This window comes from Haliotis cracherodii, unplaced genomic scaffold (genome assembly GCF_022045235.1).
Source record: "Haliotis cracherodii isolate W230 unplaced genomic scaffold, xgHalCrac1.p SCAF_4, whole genome shotgun sequence".
Taxonomy (NCBI): domain Eukaryota; kingdom Metazoa; phylum Mollusca; class Gastropoda; order Lepetellida; family Haliotidae; genus Haliotis; species Haliotis cracherodii.
Genome location: NW_027266297.1, coordinates 37,312,653 through 37,331,346, shown reverse-complemented (window position 1 = coordinate 37,331,346; position 18,694 = coordinate 37,312,653). Strand labels below are relative to the sequence as shown.

The window sequence follows — 18,694 nt, the reverse complement described above, 5'->3', positions numbered from 1 at the left end:
GTGATCAACATCAAAGACATGCATCCATTTGGGCTTTCCTCCCACATTAAGCTGACACTGCATGATGTGAATGAATAGGGGTTGGGTTCAAAACAAAATAGAAAATAATTCACTCGCTCACCTGATCCAAGGAGGTTGAGTGTGTCAGTGAGTGCTCTGTTGAGTGCTCTGTGCTCAGTGAGCAAGAGTGTATCCTGAGCTTCACCAGAATTTGTAAGATATCATATGTTATGATGTGATATATCTGTTATACTGTTATATATCTGTTATACTGTAATATTTATATCTTTTATGATGTTATATATCCATTGTGTTAAGCATACATTTACTGTTATGTATATTATATACCATATGTCATTGTGATGGTATATATCTGTTATATTGTCATATAATTTGTGATGTCATATCTGTTATTTTGTTGTACATATCTGTTATACTGTTATATATTCATTATGGTGTTATATATCTGTTATACTGTTACATATTCATTATGGTGTAATATATCTGTTATACTGTTAGGTATTCATTATGGTGTTATATATCTGTTATACTGTTGTATATTCCTTATGGTGTAATATATCTGTTATACTGTTATATATCTGTAATATGGTTATGCATCTGTTTGAGGATGTTTCTGATCTCTGCACAGATGAGAAGCCCCTTCTAGAAGACTTTGGTGTGGAGGGAGACGAAGGAGGGTATGGTCAGACCACTGTGGGCCGAGCCGAAGTTACTGCCCCTGATAAGCTGCGAGAGAAAGAAGAGAAATTATTATACATCCCGTCACTCATCAGCCGTAAGTTTGTTTGTTTGTTTGTTGTTTAACAATGCATAATTGTCAACATACTTCAAAAATCAAAATAAGTTGATCATTTTACCATCATGATTTGGGGAGGTCGGGTAGCCTACTGGTTAAAGTGTTCGCATGTCACACCGGAGACCCAGGTTCGATTCCCGACATGGGTACAAAGTTTGAAGCTCATTTCTGGTTTCCCCTGTCGTGATATTGCTGGAATACTGCTAAAAGCAGCATAAAACCATACTCACTCACCACAAAGTTTTTCGAAGTAGATACCTTACGACCTGAAGTAACCATGGTAACATGTAACCTGTATACTTCACATTGGGACCATGGAATTCCCCTTTTGCACAAGGCACCAGTGTTTTTTAACTGTACAACACTTAACGGAAAGCAAACATATTTTTCAACTAAACATAGTGTGCGCAAAGCCCACACTCGAGCTGATTGTAAATTCAGTTCAAGGTGAGACGAGAGAGGGTACGGTCTTCTCGACCACCTTCCTGTATAGAATTAATGTGTCTTTTAGGCTTAAATAAATAAAAGAATTGGTTCTCAGGCAATGGCTATTGAAAATATAGAGTAAAATAATAAAAATGAAACATGCAGCAGACTTTATGATGATGATGATGATGCTGGTGCCTGAGGACCAAGACTTCTTTTTTTTTGCCTTACGCATGAGTTGTGACCATAGCAGCAACAAAATTGCAAACGAAGTTGACAAAAATATGCAGGAGAAGTTTGATGTATGGGGCCATCTTAATTCAAATTACAGATGAAAAATACATGCAATTTATTGTGGCATGTATTGCAGTACATGAATCATTATTGCAATAAATTATAATACGAAAGTCAGGCCAGTACCCTTCACTGATAATGCCTGCCTTGTATTAGGAAAGCAAACATATTTTTCAACTAAACATAGTGTATCCAATTGTTTTGGTGCGCAAAGCCCACACTCGAGCTGATTGTAAATCCAGTTCAAGGTGAGACGAAGGAGGGTACAAAATAAAAACTAAACGTGCGGCGGACTTTATGATGATACGGGCGGTGCCTGAGAACCCAAGACTATTACTTTTATAGCCTTACACATGAGTTGTTTACATAGCAGCCACAAAATGGCAAAGTTGACAAAAATGTGCAGGGGAAGTTTGATGTATGGGGCCATATTTCTTCAAGTTCATAACAAATTACAGATGAAAAAATGCAGGCTTGGAATGTATGCTTGATGGCTTCCTGTAATGTGCATCTTGTTGTATCAGTGCCCACATCTGAGAAGGTAGGGCAGGACCTGGCCCCCCGGTTCTTGGAGGAGGAGGGTCTGTATGTCGGCACACGACCCCTCATCCCCACCCGCAACCAAAACAAGATGGAGAACAGGCTGCTGCACGAGCCAGACAAGGTACCCAATCTATTTTTAATTTTACTTTCATTGAAATTAATATAATAACGATAATTTCATTGAGCCCAAATAAAAATTCAGACTTAATCTGTTTCCTGTGTGAATTTTGACCTTAATGGTTTTATTCCTTGAAGATATGTCATGATGCGTTGTTATGTAATATATCGCTGTTGAATGAGGCAGTTTTTAGGAAAGTGTCATCTGCAGATCTTGATGTGTTGTAGGGAAGACGTTGGTTTGGTGAAGACGGACAGATCATAGCATTGCCGGACCCGCTGAGGTCTACCCCCTCACGGCCAATCGTACCCGAGGAGGTGGAGCCATACCTGGAAACGGTGTTTCGGAAGGTGAGGAACAGCTTCATAGTCTACTCGTTTCATTGCCCTCTTGTTGTTGACAAATATGTGACATTTTCGCGTCGCTTTGTCATATATCTAAATAAAAATAATATTGCAGCAGCAAGTATATATCACAAGACTCAAGTAATTAGAAGGCATGCTCAAAGTCTTGACATTATTACAGTAAACTATGTTTATAAAGAATACTCTTATAACAAACTAACAGATGTAAAGAACTGTTTTTCGGTCCCGTCCATTGCTGTATATATGTTGATATATGTTTGTAATGAACTAAAATTAATGGTCCCTTTGAATTCATTATGACCGTAGTTTACTGTATTTGAAAAAATGGATGAGTGTGCATTCAAATTTTATTCTCAGCTCCTTTGGGAGTATTTAACCTAAGCAGACTCTGCCGAGTACCCAGTTGCTGCTGAGTGGGTGTGGGGCAGGACGAGTGGTCTAGAAACTGGAGTCAAGCTTGCCATGTGTGGTCAACCTTGGAACATGTGCTTGCTATGTTTTAGAGTGAGTGAGTGAGTGAGTGTGTATGGTTATACGCCACTTTTAGCAATATTCCAGCAATATCACGGCGGGGGACACCAGAAATGGGCTTCACACATTGTACCCATGTCAGGAATCGAACCCGGGTCTTCTGCGTGACGAGCGAACGCTTTAACCACTAGGCTACCCGACCGCCCCCTATGTTCCAGAACACGTAGACAGTACAATGTGCATGTATTTAAGTTTAACTGATCATTTGATTTCCTATGACTGAGGTTTAAAGTAGCCTTATACCATACAGGCGATCATGCGCGAGTTTGACTGCCGCTACATAGATGGGGCTATTGACGGCTCAGGGCGGTACCAGCTTGACGTCGACATCAACTCCATCAGCTTCACTCATCATCATCTGTTCAGCAAGGAACATGTCCTGTCTCAACGACTGACAGAGCTCAACCGGCTGTATCTTGTCAGAAAGAAAAAAAATATCACAGAATTCCTCATCGAGAAGGTTTGAATAATCATTTGTTAATGCTTATGTGTATTTCTTGAAAATTTGTAACCATCAAGTTGTATAGTTAAGCATATTTTACGACTAAGCTATGATAATATACGAGATATATATTGAGACACTTCGTATGTGCCGTATTCTGTGATTATTGATTTCAGTTAGAGCAATAAATCATTAATGTTTATATTATACTGTCAAAAAATACAAGAACTGAAATGTTAGTCCAACACAGAGTAATGGAAATTGACCCCTCAGAAGGGCAGAGGTCATCCTGACTGATTTATATGTATTGGCAGTTGGTGCAGTAGCTGGTGTCATTTTGTCAGATGTTTCATGACCAACATTTACCATTCTCACTTAAACCATCTTCTAGAGGCAAGGGAGTTAACTGACTATAAAAGTCCACTTTCCACCCTTGCCGAACTAGGCTGGAATTATGGAGTTATTTTGGGGTGAATTAAGGAGTCTATGCATAGTCCAGTCAAAATCAACAAACAAGAACAAAATCAACATCCGGTTCGTAAACTGTCGTGCAGGTTTCGGTTGATTGCAGGATTTGCAACATAGCATCAACAGATATTTTCCCAATGTTTTAATGTTTTTAGTCAAGGTGCTCACGTGACTTGATGGACTTCATGAAGTAAGACCCGTTTTATTACAATATGGATTTTGATTATCGATCAGATTGGCTTCACTGGGCACCACCATTTTGTTTGAAGCAAATGCAAGTGATATCAGAGGTGGAACCTGATTGGTCAATAGGAGGAACATAAAGTGATATAACTCGTAATAGTCACTGGTGGGGCTTTGATCGAACCCAGACTTCCGGCCTAGTTCGGCAAGGGTGGAAACTGGACTTTTACAGTCAGTTAACTCCCCTGCCGTGGGAAGATGACTTAGACTAGTTTACCCGTGATCATGTAGATAACCATACAAGAATATGATCAAAGTTCTTTCTATAAAATCGGTTATAATTGACATTTCATTTTTATAGCATTGATATACTAAAACTCCTTTCCCTTTTTACACATGTTTAATTGGAAAACCCACTGAATACATCTGGGTCCTTTTGTGTACTTTCAGCTGAGAGCTCTGAAGAACTCGGCCCTCCATTTGAAGGATCATATCTTGTCACACAAGGTTTGTACGACATGATGTGGATGTGTTGATAGACATTCAGTTTTGTATGATTCATAATATATATTTCAAACCTTGTATCAGGATAATGTTCTCTGACTCAAATTAGTCATGTGATTTAGCCGCTAGAGCCAGTCACTAGATTGTGAGTGACTACACTGGTTTTCTGACCCGGTGACAATCGCGGCATCAAGTAATCAAGTCAAACTAATGTTTGATAGCAATGTAATGATCCACCTTTTCTATTCAAAAGACAAGTATAAGAAATAAGTTTGACTGGCCTGTAAATATTCCAATCTGGATCATTCAAAAAACAGTGGTTGATATTGTGAACAACAATCTATTTTGTTAAGTGTCTGTCAGTCATTGAGCGGCTCATTCTGTGCCGTGAAGATCCCGGGTAGAATAAGTCTTTAGCAACCCATGCCTGACGTAAGAGGCGATATGCTTGTCGTAAGAGGCGACTAACAGAATTGGATGGTAAGGCTTGCTGATTTTGTTGATGTATATCATTGCATCCCAATTGCATAGACTAATGCTCACGATGTCAATCACTGGATTGTCTGGTCTGGCCATCATAAAGCTGGAATATTGCTGAGTGCGGCGTTAAACAACAAACAAACAAACAAACCTTCACAGAGAGCTTTGACACTGGTCATGTTGTCTTCAAATTCTGGTCATATAGTATCGGTTCCTGATCTGGATTCCTGTTGCCTAAAATAACATTGTTTCAATAGGGAGAGATGAGTGTAGCGGACAGAGCAAACTACGAGAGGAGGCTGGTGGACTACAAGTATGAAATAAGGTTAGTTCACTTCCGTACAGTCCACCCTCATTAATCTAATCATGGGACAAAGGTGTCTCTATATGTAGTTGGCCACTTATCCCAAAAGACTGTTTCCTGTTTTTGTGTGGAACGCTATGCTATACTTCTAACATGACATTATTACAGCCACAGAGTGAAATTTCAACACAACAGGAACATAGTAATGGTACATTTTTAATAAAGATTTCAATAATTTATCCATAAATCATTAATACATCAAACGTTTGTTACAATAAACTAAAACACCCTCTTCAGTTAACTGATCAATTTGCTGATATATATAACTAAGACCAAGAGAGTACGAACAAGTCACAGTTAATGGAGAGGGGAGGGATACTTTCTTGGAAAACATGCACATCTTCATGATCTTACTTGTCCTGCTTGTGGAGTGAGAAAAGTAGAATGTGGTCATATTTCATTGTCAAAATGTCGAGCTACATCAGCCTTTGTAAGGTTTCCACTATAATCACTAAATGAAAGCTCCTCTCCTTGACTGTTTTGTTGCTATCTATCTGATAAGATTCAAATATAAAGTCATGGCTGTGTTGCAAGAGATTATCCACAAGAATAATCTTTACAAGTTAGCTCATATATCAGAAAATATTATTTTCTGTCAAAATTGTTCTGGATATTGTTAATGTCAACTTAAATTTAGAATTCGTATGAGAAATATGTTCATTATGTTCGTCTGTATTTATGTCCTGACAAGTATTAAGCTTGGATAGTATTACTGTACATACACTTGTCACTTTCCTTAATCTCAGACAAACCCGTGTGATGCGGGACCGCGAGGAGCTTACCGACCGGCAGCTTCTGAAGAGCATCATCAACACTTGGAAGGAGGTGAAGAAACAGAGAGAGTTCCAGAAGTTTACATCCACCACTGTTAAGCTGCAGGTCCGCAGGTAAGGGGGAACAATGCCGGTGTCGTCACTGAGGCGAGGGATGCCATCCACCACTGTTAAGCTACAGGTCCGCAGGTAAGGGGGAACAATGCCGGTGTCGTCACTGAGGCGAGGGATGCCATCCACCACTGTTAAGCTACAGGTCCGCACTGAGGCGAGGGATGCCGTCCACCACTGTTAAGCTACAGGTCAGCAGGTAAGGGGGAACAATGCCGGTGTCGTCACTGAGGCGAGGGATGCCGTCCACCACTGTTAAGCTACAGGTCAGCAGGTAAGGGGGACAATGCCGGTGTCGTCACTGAGGCGAGGGATGCCGTCCACCACTGTTAAGCTACAGGTCAGCAGGTAAGGGGGAACAATGCCGGTGTCGTCACTGAGGGTGGGTGGGATGCCGTCCACTTCTGTTAAGCTACAGGTCCCCAAGTAAGGGGGAACAATGCCGGTGTCGTCACTGAGGCGAGTGATGCCGTCCACCACTGTTAAGCTGCAGGTCCGCAGGTAAGGGGGAACAATGCCGGTGTCGTCACTGAGGCGAGAGATGCCGTCCACCAATGTTAAGCTACAGGTCCGCAGGTAAGGGGGAACAATGCCGGTGTCGTCACTGAGGCGAGTGATGCCGTCCACCACTGTTAAGCTACAGGTCAGCAGGTAAGGGGGACAATGCCGGTGTCGTCACTGAGGCGAGGGATGTCGTGATATAATCATGCATGGTCAGTCATCCTGCATGTCCTGCATTGAGTGTTCTCAAAGTAAAGATTCCAAACTCGAAAATGGAAAAGATGAGGTTACCAAGTCAGTATATACTCTTTGGTTAACAGCTTGAGAATGAAGTCCCAGTCCTTTTAATGTTTTCTAGGGATTTGTGTTGTGTTGTTAACAGGAGCCTGAAAAACTTCAGGACCAGTCCCTTTGACGTTACCTTGTGTTATAGAGAGGAAATGGAGAAAGTGAGGGAACAGTCCCTGCAATGTTACCTGTGTAAAAGAGAGGAGATGGACAAAGTACATGACCAGTCCCTGTAATGTTACCCTGTGTTATAGAGAGGAGGTTGAGAAAGTGTGGGACCTGTCCCTTTAATGATACCCTGTGTTATAGAGAGGAGGTTGAGAAAGTACATGACCAGTCCCTGTAATGTTACCCTGTGTTATAGAGAGGAGGTTGAGAAAGTGTGGGACCTGTCCCTTTAATGATACCCTGTGTTATAGAGAGGAGATGGACAAAGTACATGACCAGTCCCTGTAATGTTACCCTGTGTTATAGAGAGGAGGTTGAGAAAGTGTGGGACCTGTCCCTTTAATGATACCCGGTGTTAAAGAGTAGAGATGGACAAAGTCTCGGACCAGTCCCTGTAATGTTACCCTGTGTTATAGAGAGGAGATGGACAAAGTGCAGGACCAGTCCCTGTAATGTTACCCGGTGTTAAAGAGTAGAGATGGACAAAGTCTCGGACCAGTCCCTGTAATGTTACCCTGTGTTATAGAGAGGAGATGGACAAAGTCTCGGACCAGTCCCTGTAATGTTACCCTGTGTTATAGAGTAGAGATGGACAAAGTGCAGGACCAGTCCCTGTAATATTACCCTGTGTTATAGAGTAGAGATGGACAAAGTCTCGGACCAGTCCCTGTAATGTTACCCTGTGTTATAGAGTAGAGATGGACAAAGTGCAGGACCAGTCCCTGTAATATTACCCTGTGTTAAAGAGTAGAGATGGACAAAGTGCAGGACCAGTCCCTGTAATGTTACCCTGTGTTATAGAGAGGAGGTTGAGAAAGTGCAGGACCAGTCCCTGTAATGTTACCCTGTGTTAAAGAGTAGAGATGGACAAAGTGCAGGACCAGTCCCTGTAATATTACCCTGTGTTATAGAGAGGAGATGGACAAAGTGCAGGACCAGTCCCTGTAATGTTACCCTGTGTTATAGAGTAGAGATGGACAAAGTGCAGGACCAGTCCCTGTAATGTTACCCTGTGTTAAAGAGTAGAGATGGACAAAGTGCAGGACCAGTCCCTGTAATGTTACCCTGTGTTATAGAGTAGAGATGGACAAAGTGCAGGACCAGTCCCTGTAATGTTACCCTGTGTTAAAGAGTAGAGATGGACAAAGTGCAGGACCAGTCCCTGTAATGTTACCCTGTGTTAAAGAGTAGAGATGGACAAAGTGCAGGACCAGTCCCTGTAATGTTACCCTGTGTTAAAGAGTAGAGATGGACAAAGTGCAGGACCAGTCCCTGTAATGTTACCCTGTGTTAAAGAGTAGAGATGGACAAAGTGCAGGACCAGTCCCTGTAATGTTACCCTGTGTTATAGAGTAGAGATGGACAAAGTGCAGGACCAGTCCCTGTAATGTTACCCTGTGTTAAAGAGTAGAGATGGACAAAGTGCAGGACCAGTCCCTGTAATGTTACCCTGTGTTAAAGAGTAGAGATGGACAAAGTGCAGGACCAGTCCCTGTAATGTTACCCGGTGTAAAAGAGTAGAGATGGACAAAGTGCAGGACCAGTCCCTGTAATGTTACCCTGTGTTATAGAGAGGAGATGGACAAAGTGCAGGACCAGTTCCTGTAATGTTACCCTGTGTTAAAGAGTAGAGATGGACAAAGTGCAGGACCAGTCCCTGTAATGTTACCCTGTGTTAAAGAGTAGAGATGGACAAAGTGCAGGACCAGTCCCTGTAATGTTACCCTGTGTTATAGAGTAGAGATGGACAAAGTGCAGGACCAGTCCCTGTAATGTTACCCTGTGTTAAAGAGTAGAGATGGACAAAGTGCAGGACCAGTCCCTGTAATGTTACCCTGTGTTAAAGAGTAGAGATGGACAAAGTGCAGGACCAGTCCCTGTAATGTTACCCTGTGTTATAGAGTAGAGATGGACAAAGTGCAGGACCAGTCCCTGTAATGTTACCCGGTGTTAAAGAGTAGAGATGGACAAAGTGCAGGACCAGTCCCTGTAATGTTACCCGGTGTTAAAGAGTAGAGATGGACAAAGTGCAGGACCAGTCCCTGTAATGTTACCCTGTGTTATAGAGAGGAGATGGACAAAGTGCAGGACCAGTCCCTGTAATGTTACCCTGTGTTATAGAGAGGAGATGGACAAAGTGCAGGACCAGTCCCTGTAATATTACCCTGTGTTATAGAGAGGAGATGGACAAAGTGCAGGACCAGTCCCTGTAATGTAACCCTGTGTTATAGAGAGGAGATGGACAAAGTGCAGGACCAGTCCCTGTAATGTTACCCTGTGTTATAGAGAGGAGATGGACAAAGTGCAGGACCAGTCCCTGTAATGTTACCCTGTGTTATAGAGAGGAGATGGACAAAGTGCAGGACCAGTCCCTGTAATGTTACCCTGTGTTATAGAGAGGAGATGGACAAAGTGCAGGACCAGTCCCTGTAATGTTACCCTGTGTTATAGAGAGGAGATGGACAAAGTGCAGGACCAGTCCCTGTAATGTTACCCTGTGTTATAGAGAGGGGATGGACAAAGTGCAGGACCAGTCCCTGTAATGTTACCCTGTGTTATAGAGAGGAGATGGACAAAGTCCGGGACCAGGAGGTGTGGAAGCTGGAGATGGAGGAGGAGTTGGAGGAGACGCGGGAGGAACATGAGGAGGAATACAACCGCAAGATGGCCATCTTCCGGGAACAGAACCTGCTATGGGAGAAACAGCAGGCTGACAAGGTTTGAAAATGTCTGCTTATGAAATGATACCTGAGGTATTCAAAAGTTTTGTAAATATTTCTTACATTCAATATTCAGAGATTTTTCGTTTGGATGTTGGTGCTTGAAAAATAATCACATCTGACATTGCCTAGGAATTAAGTTCTATTTGCAGGTTGTCTCAGTCAATTCATTATCCCCCTACAAAGTGTTTTGCAGGGGGTATTAAAATGGATACTACAATATTTCTTCAGCAAACTTTGTGCATAGATAGTCTAGTGGTGAACTGGTAGCTTTTGATAGTTTGGAACTTTGAGGAAAAAAGTATTCTCATTTCCATGTCAACAACTTTGACTTCAACTGAAAATTGCTGCAGTGCTTGTTTCTGGAGCCGATCTTGAAACTGTACAATATTTCTTCAACAAACTTGGCATATACATTGGCCTTATGGAGAACTGGTGCTTTTTGATAGTTTGGGATATTTTTAAAATTAATTTTTCAAGTTTCCATAGTAACGACTTTGACTTCGATTGAAAAAGGGGGTTGTGCTCATATCCAGAGAGATACGCCTAGTGGTGAACTGGTGCCTTTTGATGGTTTGGGAATTTTTTGGGGAAAAGTAACCTTCCATGGCAACAAGTTTCATATGTTTATCCACAACAAGTATTTGCCATTGCTGGGGGATATTGATGACTTCATTATCATTCTCCAACTGACTTCAATGGTCTCCATGCTTTCGCCACCCTTTGATCATGTGACAAGTGCAAATGTATATTTGCTGTCATGTTCATGTTTCTACAGAGAGAAGCGGAGAAAAAATTGAAGAAGGGACGTAGAGCATCAAAGGCATCGAAGGCATCTCGACAGAGTGGCAACGCTTCAGGCACAGAGGAGCAGACTGAGGTATGACACATCGATGTCCTGCTAATGGCATGATTCCGTCAGTTCTAGTTCTCGTGATACAAATGAATAACAGGTTAGAAGGTTGGCTACTCGTCTGGTCACTCTGTCATCATGCAGAAGATGCATGTTCACTGCTCCACATTGATGAAATATTTAGCCTCTTTTCGACCAGTGCAGTGACACTTCTGATGCTTTGATTCCTCTAATGCTGACAACTGAGTGGATATGCTTGTAGGAGTCTCTAAAGGCTGCCCAGGAGATCGTAGATGCGGAAGAGCTGCCGAAGCCTGAGATGCCGGAGAAGTTTGAAGGGCAAGCCATCAAAGAGGCAATCAGGGTCAAGGCCATGCAGAACAGGAGACGACCAGGTCAGTGAATACTGGAGGATCAGTAGCCCATGCTGATTCCCCCACCCCCTAACACTCCTTATATTCAATATTATCTTATCCCAGGGGGATTCTGGGTTAGTAGTAGCCCCCAGCAGCCTATGGTGGTTGTAAACTCAGGTGGATAGGATCGGTGGCTTGGTTCAGTGAGTGTCATTGTACCCAGGCAGCGTAGATTGTAGCTCACAATTTTCAACAATCCCTTTCAGTTTATTATAACCGTGTTTTGCTGTAAACTTATTTGTATTTGTTCAGTTGACCTTGACCCAAACTACATACTTTCATTAATGAGTTTCCAAATCATCTGAACTGCCCTTTTTTCTATGTAAAGTTGTCTCCCTTGGACATTAAACTTCAAGGATCTGCTTCACATGGATTAAATCTAATGATTAGACCTGATTATGATACTCGGTTTGTTAAGAATTAACTCTACTATTTTGGGGGTTTTATAAATAAATTTTTTAAACTTTTATTCCTCCATAAAACGCAAAAAAATTTAAGTCATTCATCTAAATAAATCTATCAACAGTAGAAACTCCAGAGACTGCTTATTTAATCATTAACCCTAAAACCTGTAGAAATCAGTGACATTATTTAGGGCAGTAATGCAACCCAAGTCATGAGCACCATCAGGAAATAGTACACTGCTAGTGGTAACTTCTTTTTGGTTTATGGAAACATAAATGCCAAAAAAGTTGCTTTGTTAGCCATAGCCAGTGAAATGCCTTGGAATCACTTGCATTCATTTTCTCTGCACCATACTTTCCTCAGATTTATAAACAATGCAATGCATTGTGCTTTCTTCCCACATTTAGCTGACATGGTTTGTCATTTTCATTGTGAAATGTACTTTATTTCTCTACAGGAGAGCCCAAGCTGTTCCCTGAACTGACAAACACAGCCAGCGTCACTCCATCAAACACCTGTCCCAGGTAAATCAGCATTTTTGTGTCAAGGATGATTCCTGTGTCTAAATTTAGATCGAGATTTAGTCTTGGGAAATAACAAGATGCGATGTAATCAGTTCATTCAGTATCAAAACCATTATGTTCACAGTTATGTACTGTTATAACGACACTCACAGGGACAACAAATTGATGTTCGTTATGACCGTAGTTCGTTATGAGCATATATACAGCAATTAGACGGGAGGAAAACATAAGTTTGTTATAAGCATGTTCTTTATCATGTAGTTTACTGTATTTCAAATGTTATTCTGTGTATAGGCAAGGTTACCGAAGAGGAGCTCATCTTAGGCCCTGCCTTTGCAGCTTTCTCCATCTCAGCTTTCTTACTATGTAACTTAGTACACTGCACTTACACTGCCAGATGAATGTACATGCTAGGATACGTTCACTTGATTACTTCAAGACCAGTATGAACACTGTTGAAATATTATGTTATATTTTCCAGGGGTGAACAGCAGCGGCGTGATGAGATATCCAGGATTAAGTTGTTTGTCAAGGTGTTGTTCAACCACAAGGAAGTATCGAGGACGGGCAATAGGTAATCATTGTCTCCTCTCTGAACTATCACAACTACCTGAAAATTATTGTTCAAGCAGTGCTTGGGACGGTCAGGTAGCCTAGTGGTTAAAGCGTTCGCTCGTCACGTCGAAGACCCGGGTTCGATTCCCGACATGGGTACAATGTGTGAAGCCCATTTCTGGTGTCCCCCGCTGTGATATTGCTGGAATATTGCTAAAAGCGGCGTAAAACCATACTCACTCAAGCAGTGCTTGAAATAAGCACCTGCCGTAAGCCCGTGGCAGGTAGATCTTGTATTAATTATGTGTCCTTGTGGCCTGCAGTTTACGTGTTAATTTGTGTGACACAATAAGCTGCAGTTGTTTCACTGAAGAGTATTTGGGGCCTGATGCTTCGAATGTCTGTGGGTCCTGATTGGAGCCTGTCAGTTTTGTTTTTATTTCACATACTGTTCTTCAAGTACTCTCAGTGTATGACCATTTAGAATATTTATGATTTATCTGGTGACGAAGCCTTTTGCTTAATATTCCAGTATTAATGTCAACAAAAACATGTTGTGTTTTTTAGGTGTTTCATTTATTGTTGCTTCTGTGATACTTGATTTTGCCAGTCTTTTTAGTACAAAAATGTTATTGTCTTGTAATGTTGCTTTTTCTTTCCAAACCAGGCCTCTCTCACAAGATTTCCATGTCAACTTTGGTCAGATTTATAATCTGAAGATTGTACAGTGGCCAGAGAGTGTCACGTTTCAGGTAATGACTGTTGATTGTTCCCCTGTAGGGGTTCCAGGGAAGTCCCTATTACCGTATTCGACGTAATAAGCGCCCACGGCGATATTTGCTAATATATTGGCTAGTGAACAATACCATTTAGCACCTTTTCCGATTGATCAATGTACACAACACTTATTTATTCGTGTGTAATACGCACTCGTGTGTTACATGCACCCTTAATTATGGGCAGTTAAATTCTGGAAAAATGTATCTCTCGTATATAAACATTTCAGGCTGTCAGCATAAACCACAAAATCTATCTTTCAACTCTCTTTTTTTCACCAAAATAATATTCTAATAAGAGCCCCTATTTCTAATTTTGAGAGCGCCCTGGGCGCTTATTATGTCGAATACAGTACCCCAATGCTTGTCACCCAGTTGGACATATCAGAGTCCCAAGTACCACTTGCTATGGGGATCCAGTATCCTTTGTCATAAGACCAGCGGATAGAACATCTGCCTGGAGAGCGGAAGGTCCGGGGATCAATCCCAGGCCACGTCATACAAAAAGACGTTATAAGATGGTACTTGTTGTTACCCTGCCTGGCACTCGGCATTAAGGGGCTAAGACACAGACTGGTCACCTCTCAGTCAGTATGCTGTGTCTGAGTGGGGTATTCATGTTAGACTGCGGCATGGTATCTCAGTGGTCTACTACTATGAAATAGGCATTAGTCTGGACTGGTACAAGCAGCCACGCACACGCACGCACGCACACGCACACACGCATGCACATCGCTAGATAAGTGTAATAATCTAGAGCTCACCATTAGCTCACCATTGTTTGTTACTAAAGATTCTTAATCATCAATTATTATGATTGGTTTTACATAAAGAAATGCTCCACGTTTTATACATTTATTTAGTTGATCACTGACAGAAGAGTACACCATCAAATGCTGTAAAAACGTGATGCTGTAAACTGATATCCATGTTCATAGTGTGTGGTGGAAATACAGGTCAGAAATGTTTCTTCTTCCTAGATATTTGAAAGTCAAGGTCTGAGCAGCACAATGTTAGCGGAGTTGTATTCTGCCATCCCAGAGGCCTCCGTCACTTCACAGAATGTGCAGCTGGAGGAGATAGAGTTTAGTTCCGACCAGAGGATCCACTACAGCCATGAGGGCGTCGGCAGCGGTGAGTAGTGTACACTGGAGGAGATAGAGTTTAGTTCCGACCAGAGGGTCCACTACAGTCATGAGGGCGTCGGCAGCGGTGAGTAGTGTACACTGGAGGAGATAGAGTTTAGTTCCGACCAGAGGGTCCACTACAGTCATGAGGGCGTCGGCAGCGGTGAGTAGTGTACACTGGAGGAGATAGAGTTTAGTTCCGACCAGAGGGTCCACTACAGTCATGAGGGCGTCGGCAGCGGTGAGTAGTGTACACTGGAGGAGATAGAGTTTAGTTCCGACCAGAGGGTCCACTACAGTCATGAGGGCGTCGGCAGCGGTGAGTAGTGTACACTGGAGGAGATAGAGTTTAGTTCCGACCAGAGGGTCCACTACAGTCATGAGGGCGTCGGCAGCGGTGAGTAGTGTACACTGGAGGAGATAGAGTTTAGTTCCGACCAGAGGGTCCACTACAGTCATGAGGGCGTCGGCAGCGGTGAGTAGTGTACACTGGAGGAGATAGAGTTAAGTTCCGACCAAAGGGTCCACTACAGTCATGAGGGCGTCGGCAGCGGTGAGTAGTGTACACTGGAGGAGATAGAGTTTAGTTCCGACCAGAGGGTCCACTACAGTCATGAGGGCGTCGGCAGCGGTGAGTAGTGTACACTGGAGGAGATAGAGTTTAGTTCCGACCAGAGGGTCCACTACAGTCATGAGGGCGTCGGCAGCGGTGAGTAGTGTACACTGGAGGAGAAAGAGTTTAGTTCCGACCAGAGGGTCCACTACAGTCATGAGGGCGTCGGCAGCGGTGAGTAGTGTACACTGGAGGAGAAAGAGTTTAGTTTCTGTGTATAGCTTACAGGTAAAAAATCAGGTGAAGTTTCTACTTTTACAGTGGATGGGTACTCTCTAGGATGAGATAGTAATGTGACTGTTAACCTTTTAGCGTCTCACAGGCAGCTTTGGTTGTATACTCCCCAGGGAGCTGAGATTGAAAATCAAGTGCACACTGATCCATTGACTGGGGAAATAATGTAGCGCCATTAACATTCACTTGGTGAATGGAATATGGCCTGTTGTACATAGACTTACCCATAACATGCTTTCCAATATTGGGGCATGTGCATTTTTGTGTTTCTCAATGCTGATTTGTCAGTTGTATGACGTCACGTTTATTGTTAAGTACAATACGATATGACATCATCCATTGTCCATGATGTCACGTTCATTGTTAAGTACAATACGATATGACATCACCAATTGTCCATGATGTCACATTCATTGTTAAGTACAGTACGATATGACATCATCCATTGTCCATGACGTCATGTTCATTGTTACCGTATATGACCGCGTATAAGCCGAATTTTGAGGACCAAAAAAAAGATTCTGTAGAAAGGGGTCGGCTTATCCACGGGATACACTTTCATGATAGTATTTTTCAGATCGTAATCTGTCAGAAACATCGCCTGAATGACGGTCCGATAGATCACAACTTCCCGAAAGTTTGGAAGTTGCCACGACTAGAGCCATTATTGTTATAAATTATCAATAAAGTTATTATTATACACCAATGTTGTCATTATTAAAAAAATGTTATACATGTTACTACTTCCGATAATACGTTTTCAATTGAATGTTCAAAGTTTATCGTTCTTCGTAAACTCCACAATTTTTACATGTAACAATATATGTAATTCACAGCTATAATATATAATCCCCAGATGAAATCGCCAATAGCTATTACGTACGTTTTGCAAAGTTCATAAATTGATAATGAACAAGTGTCTACCTTTATTGAAAGAGGCAAATAAACAACTGTATCGGCGAGTTATTCCGTTCGCCATTTGCAAAAACATGTGATCAGCTGTTTCCTGTGACGTCACAAACGGTGATCACTGTGATTGCTTCCTGTTGTTTAAAAAGCAACACGGTACACAAGGAAATGAGCATTGATAATAACGGGCCGATTGGTATTGTCATGTTGTTTACACAAACATTTTCAAGTTGTGGGTGCTTAGCGATCGTGTTGGGAGTAGGGGCTTAATTCCTTTGTTTTCGAGAGATTAGTTTAATAAACTGGAGAAGCCTGTGAGTAAGTGATGGTCATTCAATGTGTTCATAGTATGATAGTTTATTTAATTCAATTGGATTAACATACAATAGTGGTGTAAAGGGGGTTATAAAAGTTAGTATATTTTTACTGACTGACATTCTCATCATGAGTTTGAAACGAATACGCCATACTTACGATGCTGAATTCAAACTCGCTCTAGCTGATATATTTTCTCACGGGTTCATAATTCTATATACACCGATTCACAAAATGGCGCTTGTTGTTGATGGCAACATATAACGATCATTATGAGTTTAAAAAAAACAACGAGAAACAGCTTCCCACATTATGAAAGTGGATGACTGGTTTGTTAAATCTTTATTAGAAATAATAATGACTTTTTCAATATAATTACAACGTTTTTCATCTTATATTTTTGAATATCTGCGAGTACCGGCACATGTCTTGCAGTCCGACTTCGCAGTGTTTTTTGCCTTTCAATTCCTGGTTCGGCTTATCTGCGGGTCATATCATTTTCTCTCGTATTTCAATGGTCAAGTTAGCACCTCGGCTTATCTACGGGGTCGGCTTATCCGCGGTCATATACGGTAAGTACAATACGATATGACATCACCAATTGTCCATGATGTCATGTTCATTGTTCGGTACAATACGATATGACATCACCAATTGTCCATGATGTCATGTTCACTGTTAAGTACAATACGATATGACATCACCCATTGTCCATGACGTCATGTTCATTGTTCAGTACAATACGATATGACATCACCAATTGTCCATGACGTCACGTTTATTGTTAAGTAAAATACGATATGACATCATCCATTGTCCATGACGTCACGTTTATTGTTAAGTAAAATACGATATGACATCACCCATTGTCCATGACGTCACGTTCATTGTTAAGTATAATACGATATGACATCACCCATTGTCCATGACGTCACATTCATTGTTAAGTACAATACGATAAGACACCATCCATTGTCCATGACGTCACGTTCATTGTTAAGTACAGTACGATATGACATCATCCATTGTCCATGACGTCACGTTCATTGTTAAGTACAGTACGATATGACATCTTCCATTGCTCATGACATCATGTTCATTGTTAAGTACAATACGATATGACATCATCCATTGTCCATGACGTCACGTTCATTGTTAAGTACAATACGATATGACATCATCCATTGTCCATGACGTCACGTTCATTGTTAAGTACAGTACGATATGACATCTTCCATTGCTCATGACATCATGTTCATTGTTAAGTACAATTTGATATGACATCAGCCATTGTCCATGACGTCACGTTCATTGTTAAGTACAATATAATATGACATCATCCATTGTCCATGACATCACAGCTTCATAACAATAGGCTAGATTCAAGGAAATTTCTCTGAAGGCTTAACATTTTATTGCTTTATTACTTTTAAACCGCCATTAGTCCTTACACACATGCACGGATGCACGCAACACACAAACACACACACACACACACACACACACACACACACACACACACACACACACACACACACACACACACACACACACATGCATGTCTCTATATAAATGCAATAATCTTGAACAAACAGATAATGTGTAGATCCTCATAGTTTGTTGTTTGTTCTCTAAAAGTTTAGGGGGCAATTGTGTACACTCTGATTTTGCATATGTGTCTGTCTATGTCCAGCTGTGCCATTCAGCTTCGTGGCGTCTGGGGACAACCTGATCACTCTGATGACGACCGGAATAATCAACACCTCCGTGGCATGGGCTGTGGACGACACGGGAGTACCTCTCATTCCACCATCTTCCAACCTCTCCACCAACAACATATTCAAGTAAGCAATATTTGTATGTTGTTAGAC

The 18,694-nt window shown here is 41.7% G+C and overlaps 1 protein-coding gene across 3 annotated transcripts in view; it reads left to right on the top strand.

Moving 5' to 3' along the window:
* The window catches only part of LOC139478712 (coiled-coil and C2 domain-containing protein 2A-like), a 63,349-nt gene that overhangs the window by 9,009 nt on the left and 35,646 nt on the right, over nt 1–18,694 (top strand). For all 3 annotated transcript variants that reach the window (XM_071261300.1, XM_071261299.1, XM_071261298.1), the window contains 15 exons: nt 650–796; nt 2,062–2,201; nt 2,426–2,548; nt 3,345–3,554; nt 4,638–4,694; nt 5,429–5,496; nt 6,282–6,422; nt 9,938–10,094; nt 10,875–10,976; nt 11,212–11,344; nt 12,228–12,294; nt 12,776–12,868; nt 13,517–13,601; nt 14,606–14,759; nt 18,517–18,667. In XM_071261300.1, the coding sequence (XP_071117401.1) occupies nt 650–796; nt 2,062–2,201; nt 2,426–2,548; nt 3,345–3,554; nt 4,638–4,694; nt 5,429–5,496; nt 6,282–6,422; nt 9,938–10,094; nt 10,875–10,976; nt 11,212–11,344; nt 12,228–12,294; nt 12,776–12,868; nt 13,517–13,601; nt 14,606–14,759; nt 18,517–18,667 (1,828 nt within the window). The remainder of the gene's footprint in view (nt 1–649; nt 797–2,061; nt 2,202–2,425; nt 2,549–3,344; nt 3,555–4,637; nt 4,695–5,428; nt 5,497–6,281; nt 6,423–9,937; nt 10,095–10,874; nt 10,977–11,211; nt 11,345–12,227; nt 12,295–12,775; nt 12,869–13,516; nt 13,602–14,605; nt 14,760–18,516; nt 18,668–18,694) is intronic.